At 39.8% G+C, this 26,980-nt stretch overlaps 1 protein-coding gene across 5 annotated transcripts in view; it reads left to right on the top strand.

Moving 5' to 3' along the window:
• Positions 1-26,980, top strand: part of TNS3 (tensin 3) — a 241,567-nt gene that overhangs the window by 99,120 nt on the left and 115,467 nt on the right. For all 5 annotated transcript variants that reach the window (XM_074830359.1, XM_074830370.1, XM_074830348.1 and 2 more), the window contains 3 exons: positions 10,586-10,627; positions 23,554-23,606; positions 24,402-24,573. In XM_074830359.1, coding sequence (XP_074686460.1) covers positions 10,586-10,627; positions 23,554-23,606; positions 24,402-24,573 — 267 coding nt within the window. The remainder of the gene's footprint in view (positions 1-10,585; positions 10,628-23,553; positions 23,607-24,401; positions 24,574-26,980) is intronic.

The following is a 26,980-nucleotide window of genomic DNA, read 5'->3' as shown; positions in this document are numbered from 1 at the left end:
TCCCCGTTCATTCCAGCCAAGGAATTCCAACCTTTTAGTTCTCACATAAATAAATGGTGCATATGCCTGCTCTAAATTAGTGCTACATATATTTAGCCACTGAAATGATTGCCTGTATTGCTCTCCTTAATGTAGCTGATAGCAAGAACTGTAGTTAATCTCTGTGGCATGTTTGTTGGAAGACTATTAAAGCCTGATGAAACTCACAGATGCTCTTTTTCTTCAGAATGTGGGTTTTATTGATTATATTCAGCTTGGGTCTGTTTCCAGAGAGGCCCTTTCTTCCCATTTCTCATGAGCCATGTATCTTGAAGCTTTGTAATGACATTGGGACCCTCATATATCAACCCAGTGCAGCTGTTGGGAGTTTCAGGTGCTAAAATATAAACCATCTGCTGTTAAGTGTTCTAATACTACTTACTTTATGTTGTCATGCACATTCCTCTGACTGGAGAAAGGAGGATGATGTTAGTCCAGCTCAGTTAATTCAAGTCAAATGTTTAGCAAGGATGACCTATTCTTGTGCGCTTCATTTTATTTCAAGAAGAGGCAATGGGTTATTTGTGGCAATGGACTTTCATTGTGGAGATGTATAGATGACCCAAAGATTTTAAAAAAGAAAAAAAGGTTCCATGGTCACTTTTTTTAATCTAAGAGCTGACTTAGCCTATATAACTTCTAAAACTTGATAAAAATCAAAGATGGTAAGTCTATTTAAACAGCATTTTGTGGAATTGTTGAATCTTATTTTGAAAGATTGGCAATTACTCAGTTGATCTTATTTATTCAAAATCAACATTTTAATTAAAAGAAAATTGCTAAAAAGTACACACATTTTTCTTAAACAAGTCTTTTTCTCTGGTGCTGCAAAAACAGGAGAAGGTTTAGGCCCTAACCTTAAAGCTCCAAATTTCATTTCATCTATTACTTTGAAAAGGTAAAGATAAAAAGAAAGCCAATGGAAGGATATTGTTTTTGAGGTCACTTCTAGATTCTAGGAAGTATTCTAGTACAGTTTAAGATGTTTCAAGAGGGCAGTTTGTCTCCTTTACTGAAATTTTTCTTCCATCCTTCCTGATAGTGTATCTTTGAAAAGAATAAAGGAAATTAAATCTTAATTCCTTAGAGGTCTCTCACATATCCTGCAAAATGTCTTGGGGTAATGAAATGTGGCATGAAGGCCCAAACCTCTTGGTGTACATGGATTTTTATCTTAAATTTACTCCATTGGTTGAATGGTCCTTATTACGGCATGACTTGTCAGTTTTAAGGCATGATTAAGTAGTGATCTTTACCAGAGAAATTTCTGATTTAACCTTTACAGCCTTTCTTTTTTTTTTTTCCAACTGCTTACCAAGGAATTCTGCATACCTGTAGTGCTGCTATTTAAACATCATATTTCATAACCAGCTGTTACGATGTGGAAAGATTAAGTGGACATCTACACAGCTACGTATGTTTTATTGTAACACCACTTCAATCTGAAGTTTGTTTAGCTATTTCACTAAGTCTTGGGTGGAAGTTTAATCATTTTGATAGGAATTGGGGAGGGGGAAGGGGTGGAAGTAGTTCTGCTTTTTTTTGTTTTGCTTCTGTTTTCCTTAAGTATGCAAACCTTTTTTTCTGCTTGTGAAGAGAAAAATTCAAGATTTTAACATTCAGACCCCTCCTAACAAACAAGAAACCTGATTTTGAACAGTAAGTCAGACTGTGCTCTGGCCTGTCTCAAAAAAGGAGAGGAACAGAAAAAAACTAATTGTGGGAGAAAAGGGGTTTTTTGTGTAGGTGGGTTGGTTTTTTTGGGTGGGTGTGTGTGTGTTTTAAAGGTGTGGGAGAACACCTTGAAAAAATTGGTGAAGAAGCAAGTGGTGGAGTCGCAGAGGCCTCATCCTAACTGCATATCTCATTTTTACTTGAAATCTGTGGTGGTTAACACATACCTTCATGTATCCAACCTAGTGCCAGCATTTTCTTGAAAGAAGCTAAAGGTGAATTTTTGTGAAAATGTATTATGATACAAAGAGAAACAAAACCAAAAAGCCAAGTATATATGGGGAAAGAGAGGAAGGGAACAGAAAACCTTAAGAAAACTCAGTATTCTAACAGTGTTTGAAAGAAAATTAGTCCTTTTTAGTAAAAAACCCTCCCATTCCTTTTTTTCTGTGGTGCCTGGTGAGTGCAGTACTCCCCAGATGTTTTCGCTGAGAAAGATCGGTAGATACAACGATGTATTTTTTATCCTTACTGCATTCATTTACTTTTCTGAGAAGATGCATTTGAAAGAAAAATGTGAGGCGGTCTGTTGTTCCCATGGAGCACAGTCCATCTGTTTTTAATGTGAGCCTGCAAGATATTTTTTGAGAAATCTGAGGCTGAATTGTTTTTTGTGCTGTTGGGAAGGCCTGAGCCTTATATGAAGGATTCCTTCTCCAATTTCATTTTAAGTGGAGCCTCAGTACTAGAAGATGTAAGACTGTTAATTTGGGTTAATCAGGTATGACCTCCAGATACCCTGGAGTATGGTGACAGTGACTAAGCTGAATTAGGAACTGACGTATGCAATGATTTCACTCTGCCAGCTATGATTTTAGTTTCCGGCTTAAATCAGTAAAAGCTTTGCTGGAAAATTGCATCAAGTGGGTTTGATTTGTAATAAATTTCTGTGACTTACGGCTAATTCATTTCTGAGTTTTCCTTTTCCTTTCTTCTTTCAAGCAATAGCATGAAAAACTAGGAAAATATGCAGCTCCATTATTTATGGGGACTTACTTTTTTCATTGTTTGCTACATCCAGACTTCAGATCACAGGACCTGAGAGGTGCATGCAAAGCAAGGGTTATATGCATATAGCAAGCATGATTTGGCGGATGTAAAGGGCACACAAAGTCTACCAGAACTCCGCATTGCTATGATCTTTCCTGCCTCCTTTCCTCAGTCTCACCAGAGCAGTTCTGCCAGGGAGTTCCGCAGGCTGTAGCTGCCTGTTTTGTGAACGTGCCTGCACATCATGGGAAGGGAAACACAACAGGGTTGTGCTGTTCTCTAGCTTGTTTGCAAAGGGTGGGAATATCCAATGGAGATTTGTATTTGCCTGTTCAGTTCCTGCTTTGTCACCATCCAGAGCCATAGTGCCCATGTATCCATGTGAGGAAATCTGAGAGCTCTGGAGAAACCTTTATGGAGATGATGTTTCTCCCCTTCTGGTTCATACAGCTTTCTTGAACTGATGAGAAAGCAAAGGTGCCTTGAAACATTTTTTTTTAAAGCTAACTCTTTCTTGCTGTTCAGTTTTGCTTTATTAAATTTTGAGCTGTGCTTTTTTCTTTTCCTTTTTTCCAGCTTCATCAACCAATAATATTTCTACTTTTCTTGATTTATTAATGCCACATTGTCCCAGTGCCATAAGTACAGAAGCATGGACTGATGAGACACCTTCTTGACAAAACCTGTGAGCTCCTGCCTGAATTGAAACACTTGATTATTTTTCAAACTCTTTTGGATTTGCAGATCCCCAGAAGGGGGTTGTTGTGGTCCTCTATATAATGGATTTCTATGAGGTTTATCTTTATGTTCCAAGTGCTTACCAGAGTAAGGCCATGGACCCCACAGGTGTGCAGAGTAAAGGTTCAAAATGCTATTTTGAAGTGAAGTCAGTGCCTTGTTCATAAATACCTCTGACTTAGCCATAAAAGGGAACAGAGTATCAAACTGCATGAATATGGTCACCCCACTCCTCCAAATTAATGAAACGTAGTGATCCTGAATTGAGCTCAGCAGTGTATACTAAATTCAAAAGCCAGTCATTATATTTTCCAGGAGGGAGGGCTCATGTTGTTTCTAGGAATATTAGAGAATTACAAGACTTAACAAAAATTCATATTTATACTTTTATTACGATGCACTGTGTTCAGTCCCTAGTGTTCATCCAAAATGAAATTAAAAATCAGGCTTTCTTTGAAGAAGAACAATCTGCAGAAATAGGGGATTGACAAGAGGGAAAGGTCTGGTAGTTTCCAGAGCCAATTTGCCTGCTTGTTTGCTTATTTTCTCCAAGTTGACTCCTAACCTTTCCACTGAGCATGGTACTGTTGTGGACAGAAACTTCTGCATTTCAGAAATGTGACAGTATTTACTATAACAGTTAAATCCAGCAGGGTGATGTTCTTGGAAGGTATAGCATGCTTGTTTCTGCTTTCCCAGTTTTTTCCTAGTTGAAGGGAAATTACCCATGTTTCAGACTCCTCGGAATCATCCGTTTTCAGTTGGCATAGAAACTTTTCATACATGTTTGACTTTACTGAGCAGCAAAGGGATTCGCATAGATTCTGCTTGACAGCTCACACTGGAAAAGGCAAATACACACACTAGGATAGGTTTTTTCTGCTTTTCTGCATAATTTTTTATTCTTTTATAGCTTATCCTGAGAGTGACAGATTTTAGGTCCCGTGCGAACATGTTTTTAGTTAGTCTTTGAAAATGCTTTCTTGACAGTGGAGTGTGTAAAAGGAAAGAACAGTATGAATCCCATCTCTATGAAGTGTCTGCCAGCCAAACATTAAAATAAAAAAGTAAAAATTACTGTAGCACTAAGTATTACAGTGTCATGGAGGACTGCCACCTGTCCTTCTAAAGGAAAAGACAAATCCTTTAGTGTTAATTTAAAAATCGGCTTTTCTTACAGTCAGTATTTGTTGTAATAAGCAAAGGTATCCAGAGGTACCTTCTCTTTAGACAGAATTGTGAAGCAAATGTGGTTCCTTAGGTTGAATTCTGATGTTTTGTCTCTGACTATTATGTAACAGTGGATCACGTTTGCTCATTGCTTAACTAATCTTCAGTCCCTAGCATACCACTCAATTTTAGTTCACTGTCATGTCAGAAATCATGCCGGTTTAGTTTGCTTTAGGTTAATGTTTTTCACGTTGGCTCAAAAATTTTAGTACTTGCGTATAAGTAACACTGTGTATGGCAGAAGTGTTGTGTATGAACTTGCTTTTCATTCTTCTCAATGTCATTAAATGCTGGAGTGAGAGAGGTCAAAAGCTCAAGTCTGTTTCTTGGAGAAATGCCACAGCACTACCTGGTACATTTGGGGAAGGAAGGGAGAGAAGCCAGAGTTAATTGTTTTTTGATGTCTTTTTAAAGTGGAATCCAAATGAGAAGCTCTTAGGGCAAGATAGCCCTACTGATTAGCTAAATGTTAACAAAGATGAAGAAACTGTGTGTCTTGAATGAACGAAGAGGGTAGGGCATCTCATATGGTATTCATTTAAGGGCTGATGTGTGTCCCTGTTTGTAACTACTAAAAGGAACATAACTTTTATTTTTGAAGTAGCAGTGTCGTTTTCTCTTTTGCTTTAATTGCTTTATTTTTCCTTCAGAGAGGCTTTTTTAGGGAGCTGTTGGCAGGAATCTTTCATGGTTTTCTTCTGTGATGGCAGGAGAGGGACGTAGGACAATTTTTTTTGGAACAATTTTTGTTTGTTCCATAGTAAAGTATTTTTTATTTCTAACCATATGAATCTAATTTCCTTCGAACCAGCTTTATGGGAGGGTGTGGATGAGAATGTTTTGCTGGTTTTGATATTCTTGAAATGCTGTGATTGGTGAGGTGCACAAGCAATGCATGTTAGCTATAATATACTGTCATTCACAGTGTTCATTACGTTATATTGGGTCAAAGTTTAATGGCTGCACATGGGACTAATGAGATGTGAGTGGCATCTAATCTCCTATTGTCTCCGATTTCTAATTTTACACTGCGAAAGTCATTATCTTAATATAGGTTACTGTTTCCCCATGGAGAATACTAGCATTTCTCTTCCTTTTACAGGTAGTATTAGGGAAAAACACTCCAAAAATGAGATGTGATGAGATATTTTAATGTGCAGTGATGCTTTCCATGTGAGGTAGCAGGCCTTTTGCCTACAGCAGTGTGTCTTCCAACTGGGAGAGAGGAGTGGGAGAGAACTCAGAAACTGGAAACAGCAGGAATGAAGCAAATAGGATTGATGTCCCTGTAGAAGTAAGGACGGAGGGGAGGACTTTCACAGTTTTGTTATGGAGTTTGTAAAACGAGTAAATTTGACTGTTCTGGTTAGACTTTTTTGTTTCGCTTTACATTTTTGCACTTGGATGTCCCATAGACTTCTGTCAGCCTGGCTGCTTTGCCATCTCTTTTCCATTTTCTCTTTTAGGACTTAAAGACAGGAAGATTTCTAGTTGGCACAGCTATGCCTTGGAGTGGTCACCCCATGCCAACGTAGAAAGTAATGATGAAGTTCCAAGAAGAAATGTCAAGTTTTCATTGAAACCTGTAGAAATTTGAGATATAGCTCTTTCATCTCAATGTGTCTCATAATCTTGGTTAAGCTTAGTTTGGATATGTGTTGGGTTTGTGTGTGATGAGGGTTTTGGTAGCGGGGGAGGGGGCTTCAGAGGTGGCTCTGTGAGAAGCTTCTTGAAGCTCCCGTGGCTCCATGTTGGACCTGCCTCTGGCCTAGACTAAGCCAGGTAGCAACAGTGACTGTGATAACATATTTAAGAAGGGAAACCTGGGAGGAGAAGTGGGACTTGGGAGGGAGACACCTATGCAAACGCTGAGGTTAGTGGAAGAAAGGAAGAGGAAGGGGGAAGGTGCGCTGGAGGAAGGACTCCCCCGCAGCCTGTGGTGAGAGGGCAGGCTGTCCCTCTGCAGCCCATGGAGGTCCATGGTGGAGCAGATGCCCACCTGCAGCTCATGGAGGACCCCACACCAGAGGAGGTGGCTGCACGCAAAGAAGGCCAGGAGTCTGAGGGAAGCCTGCACTGGAGCAGTTTGTTGCTGGGAGGACTGCACCCCATGGGAGGGACCCATGCTGGAGCAGCCTGTGAGAGGGACTCATGTCAGAGAAAGTTTGTGGAGGATTGTCTCTCGTGAGAGGGACCTCACGCTGGAGCAGGGGAAGAGTGTGAGGAGTCCTCCTCCTGAGGAGGAAGGAGCAGCAGAAACAACGGGTGAACTGACTGCAACCCCCATTCCCTGCCACCTGCACCGCTGTGAGGGAGGAGATAAAGAAATCAGGAGCAAAACTGAGCCTGGGGAGGGAGGGCTGGAGGAAGGTGTTTTTAAGATGTGCTTGTATTTCTCACTGTGCTAGTCTGATTGGAAAATTATGTGTTGATGGTAGTGGTGATCAAATTAAATTGATGTTCCTTTTCTTCCCCTAAGAGTTTGTCTTTTGCTCATGATGGTAATGGGCGGGTCATCCCTCGCTGTCCTTGTCTCAGGCACCAAGCCTTTTGTTGTATTTTCTCCTTCCCATTCCTGAGGGAGAAGGAGTGAGAGTGTGGCTGCATGGTGCTCAGTTGCCCTCTGGGCTCAAACCAGAACAGGATATTAGAATATACTTTCAAAGCCCCCCTTCATTTGTGTCCAGCCAGAGACTTGAAGCTGGATCTTCCACATCTCTAATGAGTGTACCACAGCATTTAGCCACTGAAGAGTTTTATTTGTAATTTTAATCCTAGAGTTGATAAATAGGCAGCAGGAGTAGCAGTATTTGGCTTGGGGGTAACCATTTTAAAGCCGTACAAGGGAGCGTATGGAGACTTGAGGGTACATCCTTAGGTGGACCAGTTTTGAAAGAAAGGGATTAGATGCTGGCCATCTGCTTACTGTGTGTGTATACATACATATGTGTATATACAAACACATATATTTACCTGAGGTGGTTTTTTACCACAACTTATTTCAATGCTCTCCTACTTAAGTCAGAAGAAAAAGGGAACAGTGTGATCCTGCCAGTTATGTCAAGCTCTTTGCTTCTAGCACTCTGCATTCCTCTCTGTAGTAAGGTGGAGAGAGCTGTTGCTTCTAGCGGAGTGAGAGAATATGAGGCATTTCAGTAGGGACTCAGCAAGCTGAAGAGCAAATTCAGAACATAAAAAAAAGAGAAGAGGGTATTCTTGTTGGTTATTTAATGTTCCATCTCCTAGTAATCCTGAAAAATTTCCAGACTACACTAATCAAGTGCGCTACACTGCACAATACTAGGAAAAAATCCTTTTGAACTGGCAAAGATTAGGTGTAAACCTTATTTATATGTCTATTTTTATATGCAATAACACAAATAGGCTGCTTAGTTGTTCTGGAAGGGTAGGTGCTCAGTACAGCTTGTGTATGAACTTTCTGGTGAAGAGCAAAACAGTGCATTTTCCCAAGCGCTCTGCTTATGGAACCCACAAAGTCACTTTTTACAGAGACCCCCACATGAATCAAAACCCTGTATTTTATGTGTTTTGCCTTCTCCTATATGGGTCTGTTTATTTCTGCTAAGTAGCAATGAGTGTCCTAAGACTGTGAAATAGTAGTAATTAAGGTTATAGTGATACAGGTGTTTGTCCTATATATCACCTTTAATCTGCTGAGAAGAACTTTGAAGTTTGAGTCGGTTTAGGGTTTCCGGGTTGAGTTAGTAGCACTGGTCTGTCTGTGTGTTCTGACTGACAGGTTTTTTGTATGTTTAACACTGTAGAGGTTGCTTAAAAACTTGACTTGGCTTGTCAGCTATCCAAAAAACAACCTCAAAGCCTATTCTCAAGGGTTAACTGTGAGCCAATCTCGCATCATAAGGGTTATGGTTAGTGCAGGATGTATGCCATGGTAAATTGTGTGTGGGCTCACTGAATTAAGCAAGGTGTTGCTACTATAATTTACACTCTGAAAATCTATAACTATGTTTCCAGTTGAGATTTGCAATTAGAGAGCATCTGAACTTCAGTGACCTACCAAAAAAGACTTGACAGTTACAAAGCTCCATCTCTAGTTCAAAGCATCTTTCCCACAGTAGGTTTAGGAGTCAGATTTTCAGTTGTACCACTACTAGTCTGCATGGGCGTGTGGCCATGCAAGTATGCAGGGGTATTTATCTGTTTTGGGCAGAGGCTGGTATTCTTAGTTTCGGCAAACATTGTGTTCCTGTGTGTGTATGTGCTGCTTTAGCTTTTTTTTAACACTTTCCAAGCTGTAAGTTACTGCACAGTCTTGAAGTTACAGGAGAATCTAGCTCTTGTCAGGAAAGTGATTCAACAGGAAGAACTGGGTTTTCATTTTCTTGTCTGTACCACTTTAAGATGGCCTAGTTGTTTACCCAGAATCAGAAAGCAGTTTCCTGAGACTTTCCCTCCTTTGTGCTCTCCAAATAAGTAAGGTGCAGTAACAGTTACTCTTTTACTTGTCACTTAGTCCCTATGTGGTAGTGTGCCAGTGAAAATTATGAAGAGGAAGAACATGTTTCATTGTGCATTTTCACACGTTCCTTTCCTGCCCGTTTTAGTTTATGCTTTAAATGTACAAGATAAATAGTTCGATTTGCATAAGGTTTGCACTTCTCATCCTAAACTCTTGCAAAGTGTTGCAGCTGTTTTGTTTTGTTACAGAGGTATCTATTTCAGTGGTGGATATATTTCAGCGATTCCTGTTCTGTATAAAATTTACATGCAAGATTTTCCAGATTGTGAAATGATTTTGCGTTACTCGAGGTAAAGATGCATATGGGGTGTTAGCAGTAATAACAACACCGTTGCTACAGCAGCAATAGCTTGCGGCAATTTAGCTTTAATGTCTTTGAGGAAAACCTTGTTGATTTTTACACGGAATTCGAAATTGTCTTTTGAAGCAATAGTTTTATGCAGTTGAACATTAGGTATTGCTCTATGCAAAATGCATTCTTTGCAGATTTGTGGAGCACGGAACACTGACGTTTGGTGCAGTCTTACCTAAGCTATGGCACTGACTTAGTTCTAGTGTTACTTAGTTTTCTCATTTTGAGTGTTTTTCAAGGTGAAATACTTCTGTTATTTTGCCATTATAATTCCAAGTGGTAAAATCCTTAATCTAGGGTATCTTCTCTTGAGGAATGTCAAATATTGACTTTGTTGAAATTTTAAGCAAACATTTTGAGGTGGGTTTTTTTTACCCAGTTTTACCACTGTACTTCCCTACTACATTACCTTGATTTCATGCTGATTGTAGTCATCAATAAAAAAGCATGTACTGATGGAAGATTGTGCTTCTGGTGATTCATGTTATATTTTCATATTAATGGACTGGCTTGTTTCTTTCAACAAGTTGTTTTTTTTTTTTTTTTTTAAAAAAAAACCTCCAGCAGATACTTGTTTCAAAGCCTTGAACTAAGATTTTTACATAGTGCTTAAAGAAAATCCTAGGCATCTCACTTCATCAATACCCACACAAGTGCTTGTTTTCATGAAAAAGTATAAAAGGAGAGATTAGGAAAAAATGCAAAAGAGAATACATAGTTAACAGCATACATCTCCATGTATATTGTAACTTAGAGTAAGCACCCTCAGTAGCTGAGTGCTGGCTTACAAGACCTGAATACGCAGGATGATAATGTAAAATCAATTTGTTTTCCATATCTGCTGGAAAGACAGTTTGTTTGTTAATACTACAGAATGTATGTGTACTTCTGAATGATTTATTTTATTTGTTGTGTGTATATGTCAGGAGGGGATTTCTTAGAATGTAGTTAAACTATCTGGAAAACTAAAGTCAGTTTTGTTAACCTTTCTCCCTCTACAGGCTAATAACTCTGATGCCATTAAAAATCATGTAACCAGAACTGTAAGTAATTCCATTTTATTACTACTTTTTCCTTTACTTGGCCTGATTTATCTTCCTGTTTATGCCCGCTTATTTTTTATTACATCTTCACAAAGCATTCGTTGCTAGCCATTTTCAAAGCACACACTTTTCTATACTGTGTGAAGTTAGCCTTTGATTAGGGTAATTAGTGTGGTTTTTTTCCCCCAGAGTTTATCCAGGAACAATGAATTGAACTCTGTTCCTTATTTCTAAATCAAGCAGGGGAGAAGTAAAGAGAAATACTAAAATCTTCATAGACTGATTGTATTCAGATGAGTTCAGAAATTCAACACATTTTTTTTCAGCAGGAAGAATATTCGTTCTTGTATTGTGGTCAATATGCAATTGATCTTTTGGCTTTTATTTGTTCAAGTTACTGTGCCATGTTATTTACAAAACAAATTAAATGCCTCTTTCCAACCCTTTATTATTATTGATGCTGTAGTACTTACTGGTACAAGTAGTATTAAAAACATTTATTGACGTGCAATAGAACCCAGTCTTCTAAGTGACATAGATTTCTTCAAATGGGAAGTATTGCACATTTCAGTACTGATAGCACTTGTGAGTATACTTTTAGCACAATTTCTGTGAAATGAGTAAGACAAAGGAGAAAAACTTTTTAAGTCCTTTGCAGTGCCTTTTATCAGAGATGCCAAGTTTCTTTGATTTCTAAATAATCATGGGAGATGCCTATAGCTAACTGTCTGCTAGTAGGCAGCTGATGGAAGTATTTCATTCACTGCTTGAAAGATTAAGTTAACATTTAAAAAGGGGCAGAGAGAGGAACTTGAAAGATATGGCCTTATCGATTCATTGTTTAATTCAAGAGCAGCGCTCTGTTGCAATAAATGAGCATCTGTTTCACAGCGTTAGTCTTGTGCACATTGCATTTGTTTTGCAATGTCATCCGTGGTTGAGTGCTGCAGGCTTCTGCTGGTGCCACTCTGAGCAGGGTGTGAAGAATTCTGATCCTTGACTACCCATGTAGGCAGGAGACCTTCACAGAGGTTGCATTTGTATTAACAGTATAGTTTGTTTATTTGTGTCAGTGATGTCATCTCTGTGCTTGGATCCATGCTGTTATCCACACTGTTCCAGTAAAATTATAATTATTTCTAAGTTGCTAGAATATATTTGATATTGAAACTAGCTAAAATGTCTAGTGCTGAGAGTGTTTCTCCTTTCACTCTTCCTTAATTAGACAAGTTAACTAAAATAAAATCAGAACAGAGCAAACTTGTTAGTTAACTGCATGTGAATAATTGGTTTTGACAGCTGCTTCTAGTATAACAAATGTGAAGCAAAATAATGAGATACGTTGCGAGGAAAATAATTGCAGATCATTTTCTGTTTTGTTAGTTGGAAGTTTTTAGCTTCATTGTATTACATCTGAATACTTCAGAGGGTTTTTTGCACTGCTTGCTTATTACACAAGCTAAGGTCATAGGTTTTGGGGTTTTTTTTTCTGTACATGTAGTAGCTTATGCACAGCCATTTTGAAGGCAGCCTTAATGGCAAGCGATGCTTTCAGCTGTGCCTTTTGTCCTATTATATTCCATGTTGGTTATTATTTGACCATTAGCAAATTTCCTGAAATTTTTGGTAGTTACTTTCCATGGACCAGTATACCCCAGGAGCAAAAGGTGACATGGATGAGGGGCAGGGGGTCATTGGGAAATCAAAGTTCCCAGCTGAAACACACTGATAGGAACACCTATTCCTGTTTGGAAAAGAGAGGAGGTGTAAAGCTACAAGGCTGTGGGATTCATAAGAAGTGTTGTCTCCAGACAGTGGGGCTAGATGCAACCATTGCCTGGACAAGGCTTTTGTAGATGGTTCTGTGACCCATGACTGCAGCACACATCCTGTCTGTGTAGTGCTAATGGGAGGTGTGTTCCTTGTCTTCCTGCCTTCTCTTCCTTCTAAATTTGTGCCTTGCTTGTTCTCCTTTTGGTTTATTAACTAAATTGGAAGAGACTGCTTTAACCTGCCTGACCCTTTTTTGGCTCTAGGATTTTTTCTCCTTTCCTCTCTCTCCTTTGCATCTTGTTCCATGGCATCTGGTCCAGAAAAGAAAAGCACTCTTTCTTTTTCCTAGTAATGTGACTGCTAATGCAGTATTTCTAGCATCAGCCCTTACCACTTTATAGGAAGGCTGTGTAAACATCAGCAAAGAGATTTTGGCTTGAGTTCTAGGTAGTGTCAGAACCAAAAGTTTGTTAGCTTAATTCTGGTGTTTGCGATAGCTCTGAGACATGGATAACACTTTCTTACTCAGGAAGTCAGAAGTGCATTTTCTTACATTTAAAGGGCTTTCTTGTGCCCCTTTGTACTGGAATCTTATTTTATTCTTCATATTAACATATTAAAACAAATAAATGAAGCCTCTTGTTTTAACTAGAGGCTGTCAGAAGTGATGTTGCCACTTCCTGTCCAAGAATTGCATGCACATAATTTTTTGATTGTTAATAGGGGACTAAATTTGAGGCGAAAAGTTTGCTTCAGTTTTGATCTCTTGTGTCTCAACTAGGTCAGAGAGAAACTTGGGAGATCTACTTCTGAAATCTTTCCCTCTGTCACCACATTTTTTTTTTTTTCCAGTATGGACATCACTATCTTTTTACAGAGTTAGGAAGTGAGCACATACTTACAAGAACTTTGTGTTAGGTGCTACTGAGTCATGCGGTATAGGACTACAGAGCCTCGTAATGTGATAGGTGTGAAGTAATGCAGAAACCTTTACACCGTCTGTTGTGCCTTAATTACGTTGCCTGTGGATAGTATTCAGGAAGCTGTTTCAAAGCTCTGGAGTAATTATGAAACTGTGCTACAACTGGAGCTGGAGCACATATATTATTTTCGTCACTTGAGATAAACTCCTTACCTAACACTTAACATGGTAATGTTAAATACAGACATAGTTCCCCATAGGTTTGCAGTGAAACACAGTCATTTGAGTGTTGACACAACTCGAATTCACCCAGGCAGGTGTGCTCCTGTTCTGTGTATGCAAGAGACAGTGTTACGCACCACTGGTTAGGGCTAGGCACTAGCCTCGTGAAGCTCAGTGTGAACTTTTAGTCTTGAGACATTGTAGAACTAAAGCTTCAGAAACATTACAGTTTTCCAACTGTGAATATGTATGTCTGTAAAATTGTATATGAAGTAAAACATCAATTGTGCCTCATTCTCAGTTGAATATGGACTTCACATGCGTTCAGTATTCTCTCCTAAAGAGACTTTAATAGCAAAAAATTGCTATGTGCCTTTTCCGTCTTATGAATTTCAATTTTTTTAAAAGAAGAGGATGGATAGAAGACCCAGCGATACCAGGAACTTCCAGGCTGTGAGCTGGGCTGCTTTTCTAAATCTAAGTGAGTTGGAAGATGATCTTCCCGCCCCAGTTAGTTCCTTGTTGCCCTGGCAGATTGGTAGTTAGAACTCCATATCCAAGTGCTCCACAAACTTGATAAAGATGAGCTGGATTACAAAGCCCTACAGTTAACTTGTTTAGGGGAGCCTGGCCTGTCTTGGCTGAAGTGTTATAGGGAAGAACTGTGGGAGCACCTTTGCCAGCAGGTGAGAGTCAGGGTAGTTTTGGCAGGGAGACAGCAAACTGGGATTTATAACTTGTGCATTCACTGCTACTTGCAAAGGGCATATCTGCCTGGACTCGTGCTGTTATACTACATGGGAACAGATCATTATTTTTACAGAACACTATATAGAGAACAAAAATAAAATGTACAGCCAAACAAATAGCTGTTTTCAGAAGAAAAAATATTAGATCTCTTCTGCAGACTCAACTCAAAAGATCTTTTTTTATGAATTTTTTTTAATATTTACTAAAGGAATAGATACACAGTAATATGAAGACATTTGTATTCACAAGGCATGGTTCTTTGTTTTTCACATTAGGAATCATTCTAAAGCCAGAGGCCAAAAGATTATGCAAATTTTGGTTCTCATCCAAGACATCCAAACATGTGTTTCACTGTGGCTTCTAAAAGCAGCTACTGTGTCAGTAGGAATTATCATGGTGGAGCAGTAGTCCATTGTCCTGTCTTTTCTGTAGTACCCTGGAGTATGTAGAACTGTTACACTAGAGGTAAGCCTGGGGGCAGCACCCTAATGTTTGAGAGACGGTGTGCTAGTGAGGTCCTTCAGTCTGCCTTCTCAGTAGAGGTAGGAGATGGAGATCTATGTGGCAGCAGTCTCAAGGGTTACTGATGTGTTAGAAATCACAGAAGCACCTGAGAATGGTCACATAGGATTTAGGGCATCTCCCTCTGAAAAGGTGGCAGGTTCAATAGCCCAAATAAAGTGCATCTACACCAATGCACGCGGTATGGGCAACAAACAGGAGGAGCTGGAAGCATCGTACAGCAGGAAAACTATGATCTAGTTGCCATCACAGAAACAATGTGAGATGACTCACACAACTAGAGTGCTGCAATGGATGGCTATAAACTCTTCAGAAGGGATAGTCAAGAAAGGAGAGGCTGTGGAGTAGCCCTGTATGTGAGGGAGTGTTTTGATTCTCTAGAGCTTAATGATGGTGATGGTAGGGTTGAGTGTTTATGGGAAATAATTAGGGGAAGGCCAACAAGGCAGGTAGCATGGTGGGAGTCTGTTACAGACCACGCAGCCAGGATGAAGAGGTAGATGAAATATTTTATAAGCAGCCAGGAGAAGTCTCATGATTGCTAGCCCTTGTTCTCATGAGGATTTCAACTTCCCAGATGTCTGCTGGAAATACAATACAGCAGAGAGGAAACAGTCCAGGAGGTTCCTGGAGTGTGTGAAAGAGAACTTCCTGACACAGCTGGTGAATGAGCCAACTAGGGAAGGCAGCCCACTGGATTTGTTGTTTGTGAACAGAGAAGGACTTGTGGGTGTTGTGATGGCTGGAAGCCATCTTAGACACAGCGATCATGAAATAATAGAGTTTTTGAAGGGAGGAGGGTGGTCAGCAGGACTGCTACCTTGGACTTCTGGAGGGCAGACTTTGGCCTATTTAGGAGCCTCATTGACAGAGTCCCTTGGGAGGCACTACTGAAGGGCAGAGGAGTCCAGGAAGACTGGACATTCTTCAAAAAGGAAATCTTGAAGTCTCAGGAGCAGGCCATCCCCATGTGCCAAAGGATGAGCCAGTGGGGAAGGCCAACAGCCTGGCTGAACAGAGAGCTTTGGCTGGAACTCAAGGAAAAGAAAGAGAATTTATGACCTTTGGAAGAAAGGGCAGGCAGTTCAGGAGGACTACAAGGATGTCATGAGGTTATGTAGGGAGAAGATCAGAAGGCCAAAGCCCAACTAGACCTTAATCTGGCTACTGCTGTACAAGACAATAAAAGTGTTTCTATACATTAACAACAAAAGGAAGGCTAGGGAGAATCTCCATGCTTTATTGGATGCAGGGGCAAATGTAGCGGCATAGGTTGAGGGAAAAGGCTGAGGTACTTAATGCCTTCTTTGCCTCAGTCTTTCATAGTAAGACCAATTGTTCTCGGGGTACCCAGCTCCGTGAGCTGGAAGACAGGAATGGGGAGCAGAATGAAGCACCCTGTAATCCAAGGAGGAATGATTAGCAACCTGCTACAGCACTTAGACACACACAAGTCTATGGGGATGGATGGGATCCACCCAAGGGTACTGAGGGAGCTGGTCGAAGTGCTCACTGAGCCACTTTCAATCATTTATCAGCAGTTCTGGCCAACCATGGAGGTCCCAGTTGACTGAAGGTTAGCAAATGTGATGCCCATCTACAAGAATGGCCAGAAGGAGTATTCAAGGAACTATAGGCCTGTCAGTCTGACCTCAGTGCCAGGGAAAGTCATGGAACATCTTGAGCACCATCATTTGGCACATACAGGACAACCAGATGATCAGGCCCAGTCAGCATGGGTTTATGAAAGGCAGGTCCTGCTTGACAAACCTGATCTCCTTCTATGATAAGGTGCCCTGCTTAGTGACTGAGGGAAAGGCTGTGGACATTGTTTACCTGGACTTCAGTAAAGCTTTTGACACTGTTTCCCACAGCATTCTCCTGGCAAAACAGGCTGATCGAGGCTTGGATGAGTGCACGCTTTGCTGGGTAAAAAACTGACCCAAAGAGTTGTGGTGAATGGAGATAAATCCAGTGGGCGGCCACTCACAAGTGGTGTTCCCCAGGGCTCAGTATTGGGGCCAGTTCTGTTTAATATCTTTATCAGTGATCTGGATGAGGGGATCGAGTGCACCCTCAGTAAGTTTGCAGATGATACCAAGTAGAGTGGGAGTGTTGATCTGCTTGAGGGTCCCCTCTTCAGAGGCATCTGTACAGTCTGGATCGATGGGCCAAGTCCAATTGTATGATTTTCAACAAGACTAAGTGCTTGCACTTGGGTCACAACAACCCCATGCAACGCTACAGACTTGGGGAGGAGTGGCTGGAAAGCTGCCTGGTGGAAAAGGACCTGGGGGTGTTTGTCAACAGCTGGCTGAATATGAGCCAGCAGTGTGCCCAGGTGGCCAAGAAGGCCAGTAGCATCCTGGCTTATATCAGAAATAGCATGGCCAGCAGGGACAGGGAAGTGATCTTACCCCTGTACTCGGCACTGGTGAGGCCGCACCTTGATTACTGTGTTCAGTTTTGGGCCCCTCACTACAAGAAAGACATTGAGGTCCTGGAGCATGTCCAAAGAAGAGCAGGAAAGCTGGTGAAGGGTCTAGAGTGCAAGTCTGATGAGGAGCATCTGAGGGAACTGGGGTTGTTTAGTCTGAAGAAAAGGAGGCTGAGAGGAGACCTTACTGCTCTCTACAACTACCTGAAAGGAGATTGTAGTGAGGTGGATGTTGGTCTCTCTTCCTGTGTAACAAGTGATAGGTCAAGAGGAAACAGCCTCAAGTTGTTCCAGGGGAGGTTTAGACTGGATATTAGGAAAAATTTCTTCACCAGAAGGTTATTGAGCACTGGAACAGGCTGCCCAGGGAAGTGGTTGAGTCACCATCCCTGGAGGTATTTAATAGATGTGGCACTTAAGGACATGGTTTAGTCATGGGCTTGACAGTGTTAGGTTAACGGTTGGACTTGATTATCTTAAGAGTCTCTTCCAACCTAAGCAATTCTGTGATTCTATTCTATGGTTCTACACTATGCCTTAGAATAGGTTAGAGAATTTCTTCTGATTCCTATCCATGGCTTGGGGAATGAAAATACCATCAGAAATGTGCTTAAAATGCATTCAGGCATCCTGTGGATTGGTCTCTCTATTAATATTCTTATTTGTGGCTGTTTGGTGAACAATTGTGTGGAAAAAAAGTTTCATGAGCTAATTAAAAGCTGCATAAAATGCATGTAATTTTATGACAGGGTAGCTAATCAAGTTTTCTGATGCTTATATCAACATTAAAAATAAGCACAAATAAAATATTTGTATTCTCAATAGATCCCCGTGTTGTGGTTTAAACCTGGCTGGCAGCCAAACATGACACAGCTTCTTACTCACCCTCCCTGCCCTGGGGGATGGGGAATAGAATTGGAGGGGTGAAGGGAGACTTGTATTTTGAGATAAAAACAGCTTAATAATTAAAATAAAATAAAACAATAACAGAAAGCACAAATGGGTAATGCAGAATGTGATTGCTCACCACCCGCTGACTGATACTTAGCCTGTTCCTGACTAGCAATCCCGAAATACCAAGATCCTGCAATTGCAATCCCGAAAGCAAGAGAGACACACACACACACACACACCCCCCCCCAGTTCTGGCTGCTCCTCCTTTATATACTGAGCATGACGTTATAGGATATGCAATATTTCATTGGCCAGTTTGGATCTGGTGCTCTGGATCTGCTCCCTCCCAGCTTCCTCTGCACCTGCACATGGGCAGGACGTGGGGAGTTGGAAAGTCCTTGATCACATCAGTGTATTATCAACATTCTTCTCGTACCAAATCCCATATTGAATCCAAAACACAGCACTATTCTGGCTACTAGGAAGGAAAATTAACTCTATCCCAGCCAAAACCAGGACAGCATGTCGTTTTCAAACTATGTCCTGATACCTTTAAGTCAGTTTCTTCTCATTGATCCTTACACTTATTAATGTTCTCATTCAAGAAGGAGCCCAGGAGAGAAATAGATGAGCTATGTGAATGCATGTCAGATCCTAGAGCCATGAGTTTTCAATAGTGCTGTTCCTTGGAGTAGCATTTAGTTAATGTACAGCTGTCTCAGCTGTTTAAAACAACTTGGTCCTTGAAACCAGTAAATCTTGTATTCTGCTGAGATTGCTTTTAAGCAGATATTGTATTATTATATTGTAGTTCAATGCCAGGAACAGGGCCTTGGGAAAGGCTACTGAATGATTTTTCATTTGGCTTTCTTAGCCTGCCTGTGATTCTAGTCTCAAAAGGGGTAAATCATTATCCCACCTGGTATTTCTAAGGCCCTGTGTGGCCCATTGGAAACTAGCAGTTTAGGTACTAGGTTTTTGATGATTTTTTTTTTTCCAGAGCTGTCATATAAAACATAGTAAATCAGCGTACTGATAAAATGCAAATAAATTTATCTGGGGTAAAACTGATCTCCCTTCACCCTCTGTCCCTTCTGTGGTCTTTCCGGTCTTTGAAGCTCTGCTACAGAGGACTTAATATTTAGCATAAGAAGTGTGTAAGCCTCATAGCTGTAACTCTAGTTCCCTTATTCAGTTCTAGGAAAGGTTAAGGATGATAATCTTGCTGAGAGACATGATATTTTACAGATATGATTGATTTATTTTACAGGCATTATTTTCTACTTGATTGTCCTAATTCCTTTCCTTGAGAGTCAGCCTTTCTTCATAGGCAAGGGCATGCAGACTTAGCAGAGAGGTTATTTCTTATTCCTTCTGTTTCGGGACTAGTGCAAAAGGTGTCTCAATGCCGTATCAGTGCCACACTGTGTGAGATGGCCTGTACTATATCTGTGTTACATTTCTCCTCTGAAGCTGTGCAGAGACTGGAAAAGAGATTGCAAAGGTATGAGATGTAGCCTGCTGCCTGGGACAGCGCAAGCTTACTATTTGAGTCAGACCAGGTAATCCATAAGGAAGTTCACTGTCTTTGGTGTCAGAGAAAGGTGAATAAATGGGACTGATCTCAAAACCCTGTGTTATCCAAACTGTGATTTAACTGCTGTCTTGCCCGCTTCCTATGCTTCCGTTGACAGCAGGCTGTGTTGGGAAACTGACCTTCTAGGTAAGTTGTTGTGATCTGGTGAAAACTATGTAGAATTAAATACAGGCCTGTTTCTTAGCTTCTGTATTGTGCCTAGGCTGTACTGGACTCGTCAGAGGACTGCATTTTTGAGAAAGTTGGGATAGCAAGCTTTGCAATGTGCCCAGGACTATATGCAGGAGCTAAAGATGGGAAATAAGCGATAAGGAGGATGTCAAAGTGTTGCATAGCTTGAGTTTTCACTGGAAAAGGGCAATGATGCAGTACCCTGGATGCAATGAATTTGCTTATTATTATAATTCTGTGGCTGGAGGGAAGACAGTTGTCTTTTGAGAAGCAATTACTTCCCCCTGCTGGCTTTCATACAATTGCAGCTACATTTGTCTGACCAAAAGGTTCTTTGTACTTTTTACATAGGGATAACATTTATGGTTTTTTGTTTGGGATATAAAAATTCCTTAAAACTGAATGAATAGGTAAATGGGAGGTGGGTTTTTTTTAAACTCTGCTTCTCAAATGACTGGTTATACTGTCTGCATTGCCAGGCAGTCCCAGGGAAGCAGGGGAACAAGAATCATGGGGATGATCTTAAAGAATAATAGTATCAGGGCAGTCTGTCCTACTGGCAACAAATCAAATGCTAGTTCTGCTGGATCTATCCTGGTTACAACTCTAGATTTTTAGCCAGGTGTGGTTAAACATTGCATTTTGAACCATTATTTTTTGTTCCCCTTCATCTTCTCTATGGCTGTTGCTTGACAGGAAATGAAAATTGTCTCTAGTTTTGCAAGATTTTCTGTGTAATTGTCCATCCTGGGAGATGCCAGATAGCATTTGTTATCTTGGAAGGTTAGCCAAATGTTTTGCCACTATCCCTCCAGTGTGCAGCAAGGCAGAAAATAGTGAGGTTTTTTTACTTGGATGGAGATGATTTGCCTTTATGGATGGCTTGCCCTGTGCTGTTGAATCCTATGCTTGGTGAAACTCGTATTCTGCTGGTAGGTGTGTATGACTTGGTCCAGAATGAAGAAGGATCCCTTTTTATCAGTGAAATGACCCTGAAACCACCCAGAAATTTTGGAAAAAAGAGAGACGGTCACAGAAGTTCAAGATTGGTTTTAATTGGCTATTAAACCTGAATTCAGTCAGAAGCATGATAAGATATGGCTCATGTTTGCAGATTGTCTGTTGTGAGAAATGTTGTAACAACTTCTTCACAGTTTTGAGAACATGTTGTAGGGGTGTGTATGGGTATGTATTTCATCAAACCTTTAAAAAGACTTTTCTTTAACCATTTTGCCTCTCTAGTAAGTCATATATTATATCTTTGCTGGATTTTCCTAAATATTTTAGCTGTGAAGGGAAAAGTTAGTGGTGTAGTCATTGATAATTAGTAAACAAAACAAATAGTAAAAGGAAGAACTTGGGGGGGAAAAAAGAATGCATCGCTAGCTACAAGGTAATTAAGCTATGGAAGAGTGGAGGCAGTGACTATAATCTAAGTGGATGTCCAGAAAAATGGAGATGTGTCCGTGACTGTCCATTTTCCAACAAGTCATTGACTGTAGTCAGTGTATAATGTACAAGGTGATCTTAATCTTATGAAGGGTTAAGTTAAAGATAGTGGTTTGGTGCACCATAGATAGGCAATGGGAAGTTTCACTGAATCAAAGTATCTTTTGAAGATGGTAGAGTACTGTTGATTTTGGGAGCTGTGTAGAATTTGTATAAAAGCGTACCCATAATGACAGACTGAAGAGTATTGCAGCTATTTGGGATGGTTCAATGAAACGTGATACCCAGGTGAGATTTCAGAAGAGTCCTTTTAAACTGATATATTAATATTTTTATTTGTGCAACCAATCAGCTAGAGTTTTAAACTGTATTATAGGTACCTCAAGAAAACTTTTTTTCAAACAGCATTGGTAATTTAAGTTTTAAGTTGTACCGGCTGTTGAATTGTGGAAGGTGTCAGGATTATCCATTTTTGTACACGGAGCAGGAAAAAGGTATATAGTACTGTGCATTTCAGTAGGTGACACAGCATGCATACAAGTAAATATAGATCTCAGAGTTTTTTTCTGCTAGTGGTTTGCATTATGCTATTGTTCGTATGCTTACATGCTGCATGCTACTAGATTATATGCTCGGTTATATGATATAACAGTGTGCAATAGAGAATGATTTTATCACTTACTTTCTTACCAGAGGAATCCACTAAATGACTAATCATTCAGATTGCATGGAGGTTTAGTCATAAAATTTATTTTAAAATGGTGGAAGTACTCCTTAAGCAATGGATACATCTGTGCGACCAACAGAGACCACAGAAGTGGAGGGAGAATCATGTTCCGCTAGTTGCTTTCTAATTATAAACCCAAAACATGCTAAAAGCTTTGTCTTGAATTTCAGTTATTAGTTATTTATTTGTTCTGGCACCCATGGTGTATAACCTGCAGCCTTTAAAATCCTTAGGAAAGATTGAGTAAAAAGAAGCTGAAAATACCATGAAGTTTCCTCATTTTCTGTTGTCAAAGTAAAGACAGGAACTAGTGGAACTGGAACCAAGCACTTAGGTGAGGTGCACTTTATGCCATCAGGTGTGCTTGAAAATTTGCCAAAAGAACTCATTTCCAGAAATTTTGGAAGGAAATGTGCCACTTCTATGCATGTATGTGTCCTAGCTGTTCCCAGATTTTGATATACAGTGTCACTGTATGGAACATTCTAAGGCCTCTTCCATTCGAACACAAGTTATTTGTTTTGGGAATATTTGTCATGTGTGTAGCCAAAATAGATATGGCTTATCAGTTTTCTAGCTCTTACCTTTCATCTGAATAAGCCTTTATGTGCATTTTTCTGTATGGTAAGTATGAATTCAGGGCAGGAAGATGAGTGAATACTCTTTCTCTTATGGAGTTACTGATGAATGTTATTAAATTGAACATTCTGATATTCTATATAAAAAGATATATCTAAATGCAAAGTAAATATTTTTATTTATTTTTATTTAACTTCTTTTTCTAAAACCCTATCCTGGAAGGAAGGGATACTGCCCCCTCTAGGTGTCTCTGTTTCTCTCCATTACATACAGAGAGCTTGGGTGACTATCACACTGGAGCTTAATTCTGAGACAGCTAAAATTAGGTGAGAAAAGTTCTACTACTAAGGTTCATGGGTGAGAACATTTTGACATTTTTTAGTGCATAGTTACTATTACTGAACAAGTGGGACTACAAAAGACATGCACTAAATTCTCATAAAACAAAACCACTGCAGCTCAGGCTTCTATTCAGACTCCCAGGACTCTGATACTGGAATAAATTGAGTATATTTTTCGATGTTGTCATAAGATAATCACTTGAGAGGAACTTACTTTTGCAGGTTTATACAGAAATTGAAGCTCCACCTCAGAAGTCCACTGAATGTTTTCTCTAATCTTAATGTAGTTACGAAGAAGAGGACAAAAGACAAGCCAGTCCTCCTCTGGGAGCAGTGTGTTGAAGAGGTAGTAGTGAGTCTGTATGAAGAGTTGGACGTAACCTGACCGTAACCACAGTGTTTGCAGTCAAAACATAAGGCAGTGATACTCTCTTATTCTATTGTTGGTATGGACATACTGAATGAGGAGAAAAGGCAGGAACATTGATATCAGCGGCAACAAGGAAGGTACTGGATTGACTGCTGTACTTTCTTTGTTCTAGAATTCCAGCAGTGCTTCAAAGAACTCCTCTTTCAGTTGTGACAAAGGATCACGGCAAGTATTTCATATTTTATGTAGTAGCGTCACATAATGCTGTGGTGGGTTTAGGTGTTTTGCTATTTGTGGTTGTGATTTCTGCAAGTTCAGTATTCTGCAAGACGTGTACTGCTATACAAGGACCATTTTTACAGTCCCTGTCTGAGAAAACAACTGGGCATATTTGCTGAGCTTACTTTTAACTGAATGACTGTAATCTGATTATTCTTTTAAGAAAGACAAGGTAAGATGCCTGGTTGTGCACTCAACCTGGAAAAGCAGAAGTTAAACAGTATCCGTAGACTAACCTGTGAGATTAATTGCATTACATTGGTGTCTGTTGCAATTTGGGGACTGGTTTTGGATTCACTTCAGTGTTACTCAGAGCAGAGTGCAAGATGGTATCTATCTGCAGTGTTTTACAGATCACTGGTGAATCTACCAATTTATAAAGCATTTGCAGAATTCTACAGAAAGAGACTTGTGCAGATATAAGTACCTATATGTTTTCTGTTTAACTCCCAAATTTACTGCACTAGTGTTTGTCAAAGTTGCTTGTACTCATTTTACTGCTTTTCTATGTTATTTTTTGCAGAGATTTTTTCACTATAGTTTTGTCTGGCTAAGTCCATTTGTGTACTGAACTGAATAATTTGATCTTTGTAGGCATTTAATAAGTTGTAACTGTAATGAAAATATTGGAAACATCAGATGCTTGACTGTATGAGTTCAAGTTGCAGTTTCTTCTCATTAATAGGCTGTACTTGTTCTCTGCTGCCTTGCTCTGAACTGACACATCTAATTTCTTCACAGAAGCACAGACTTTGATCACATTATGGAGGAAGGCTATGAACTTGACCTCACTTACATCACAGAGCGGATCATTGCTGTATCCTTCCCTGCTAGCTGTTCTGAGGAAACATACCTCCACAATCTACAAGATGTAACTCGAATGCTCAAATCCAAACATGGGGATAATTACTTGGTATGTAATCACTCTTGTGATACATCTTCTTCTATCCTGCAGGAAGACCACTTATAACGGTATACATGGACCTACAAACTAAAAGTCGCTCGTTTAAAGTCTGTTTGGTCCATTTCTTACAGCTTTGCAAGCAAGGGCAAGATTTTCACTAATGTTTTAAGCTATTAGGCAAGGACAGATATTAAAAGCACTTTTCTGCTGGTGGCACTGCAGTCTCTGTTGTGATAGCACGTAGTCAAATGCTAAAGAATTATTGCACTGACTGTTTCGTTGTCCAAAGCATACTTTTAAAAGATACACACCCTGCAATGTGGAGCACGTTCTTTTTTTTTAGCAGCCAGCTACATCTGGGTCTTCAGCTGGGTATCTGATGGTCTCTCACCGTCATGTCTTGGCTGTCTCTACTATATATTGTGAAACAACATATAAAAGTAGGGTTGCTGTTTGTGTGTTCTGTCCAGCTCTTTCTCATTAACTTGATTTAGAGACATTTTTTTTCCTGCTGTTTAGTTTTATATAGGAAATTAAGTTGTAAGCAAATCTACAATGAGCTCCATGTGCAGAATTAGTATTTATTTTTAAATGATGACCCAAACTATTAATCTCCTGTGCTGTTTCTGGGTAGAGCATCTAAACCCTATGGCATGTATTGTCTCAGCTTGTTCTGTGCAGGTGAATTTAAAGCAGGGCCAATATTTTATTTACTTTTTTCTTCTACTGTCTTTTTAATTAGCATGTGTAAACTATTAGAATCAAATACATGGCTTCAGGAGCATGAACTTGACTCATGGTGGAAATTAGTTTCTGGAGAGATTCCACCTAATGATGTAAATACATTATCTTTTGCTCACAAACTAAGGTGTCACAGATGCATTATGAACCAGCGGTTGTCCCCGAGATGCACTTGTAATACTTGTAATGTGGGCTGATGTCCTCAGCGTGCTGCCTTCTTGCCCTTGGCTTCCCTTCCATCAGGTGCTGGTAGCTTATAAGGCTATTACTATAGTAATAGTTTGAAGGTGACCTGTATGTAAAGCTTTACTGGTTCAAATTCACCTGTTCTCAGTGGCCTTTCCCATGCAACAGCAGTGTTTTGATACTTGTGAAATAAGCTTTTAGTCTCAGTGCAGTCAAATCTCACTAAATACCTGTTTGTATTACAAAAATCTGATGTATAATAAGTCTTCTTTAGGGTTCCCTCTAAGTGGGATTGCAGTCAGTTTATCTTACAAAGTTTGAATCTGTGGGGCTTTTTGGTTTTGTTTTAGTCTTGTTCTACTTATTTGTATTCTAATGAGTACTTTGGAAATCAGCTGGCTTGGTCAAAAGCAAGTTCGATGCTGTCTGCTCCAAGTATGTTTCCGCAAATTTGCAAGATAACCTGGCAAACCACAGCCAGGTTGTAGATCCAGAGAACTAATTTTTAAACTATCTTTTGTTTGTTGTGTTTCAAAGACTCCTTCAGTCTGCTCAAGAGGCATGTGTATAGAAGCAAAAAACCAAAAACCAATAAAAAAATCCACCCCCCGCCCCAAACAGTTATACAGGTGAGCAGTTCTGCCGAAATTGATGAGAACAATTTTATTTCATTGCATCAGGGTCTCAGCTAGCAGAGTGTATACTACAAATCAGCATTTGTCATTGCTTACCTAGCTGTTCTCCCTCCAGATTTTTTTATATATGTTAAGCTGTTGCCACTACAGTTGATAGTGAGGACAGAGAAATGATACACCTAAAGAATTAGAGGGGTGCATTGTTGCCTGTTTGAGTCTCGGTTTGTTACAAAGAGTATGAACAAAAAAATCATAAGTATCTCATTTGCTCTAACAGTAGAGGATTATACTTTGACAGTCTAAGATCAGTGTCCTTTATGGAGAGATGGAAGCCTGTCTATAGCTTACAGTAAATTTTTCTCTGCTTTGTTGTCACAAACATAAGTAGACCTACGATATGCTAAAAAGGATGCAGTTAGTCTTCCACTGACATCTATTTATAGTACATGCTTCTCTTCAAAGACTTCTGTGACCTCTTGTTTTGTTGTTTTATGTGAAATGTTGATTTCTGTACCTTCTGGTCTCTACTCTGCACTGGTAGGGCTCCTGGAGTCTCAGTTTGATCTCTATAGCTTGAAGGGACTTGAGTACAATAGCGTCTTTGAGTTGGGCATCTGATCCAGCAGTGAAAATACTCATCATGAACAGGGCTGTATCCTGACACCCAGGAATTTTAAACTGATGTTACATATAAATACAACAAGAAAGATGAATTAAAAGAAGTTCTCACCAAATAGCACTTTTTTTTCCTGTGGAAAATTTTAGGTGATTGGTCTCATAACATAGTTTTAACACTAATTTTAAGAACTCTGTACTGAGAAATACAACTCTCCACTAAAGTGTTTTGCAAATAT

Source organism: Strix aluco, chromosome 1, assembly GCF_031877795.1.
Source record: "Strix aluco isolate bStrAlu1 chromosome 1, bStrAlu1.hap1, whole genome shotgun sequence".
Classification (NCBI taxonomy): domain Eukaryota; kingdom Metazoa; phylum Chordata; class Aves; order Strigiformes; family Strigidae; genus Strix; species Strix aluco.
Note: the sequence above shows the minus strand (reverse complement) of the source record. Positions and strands in the feature narration are given on the sequence as shown.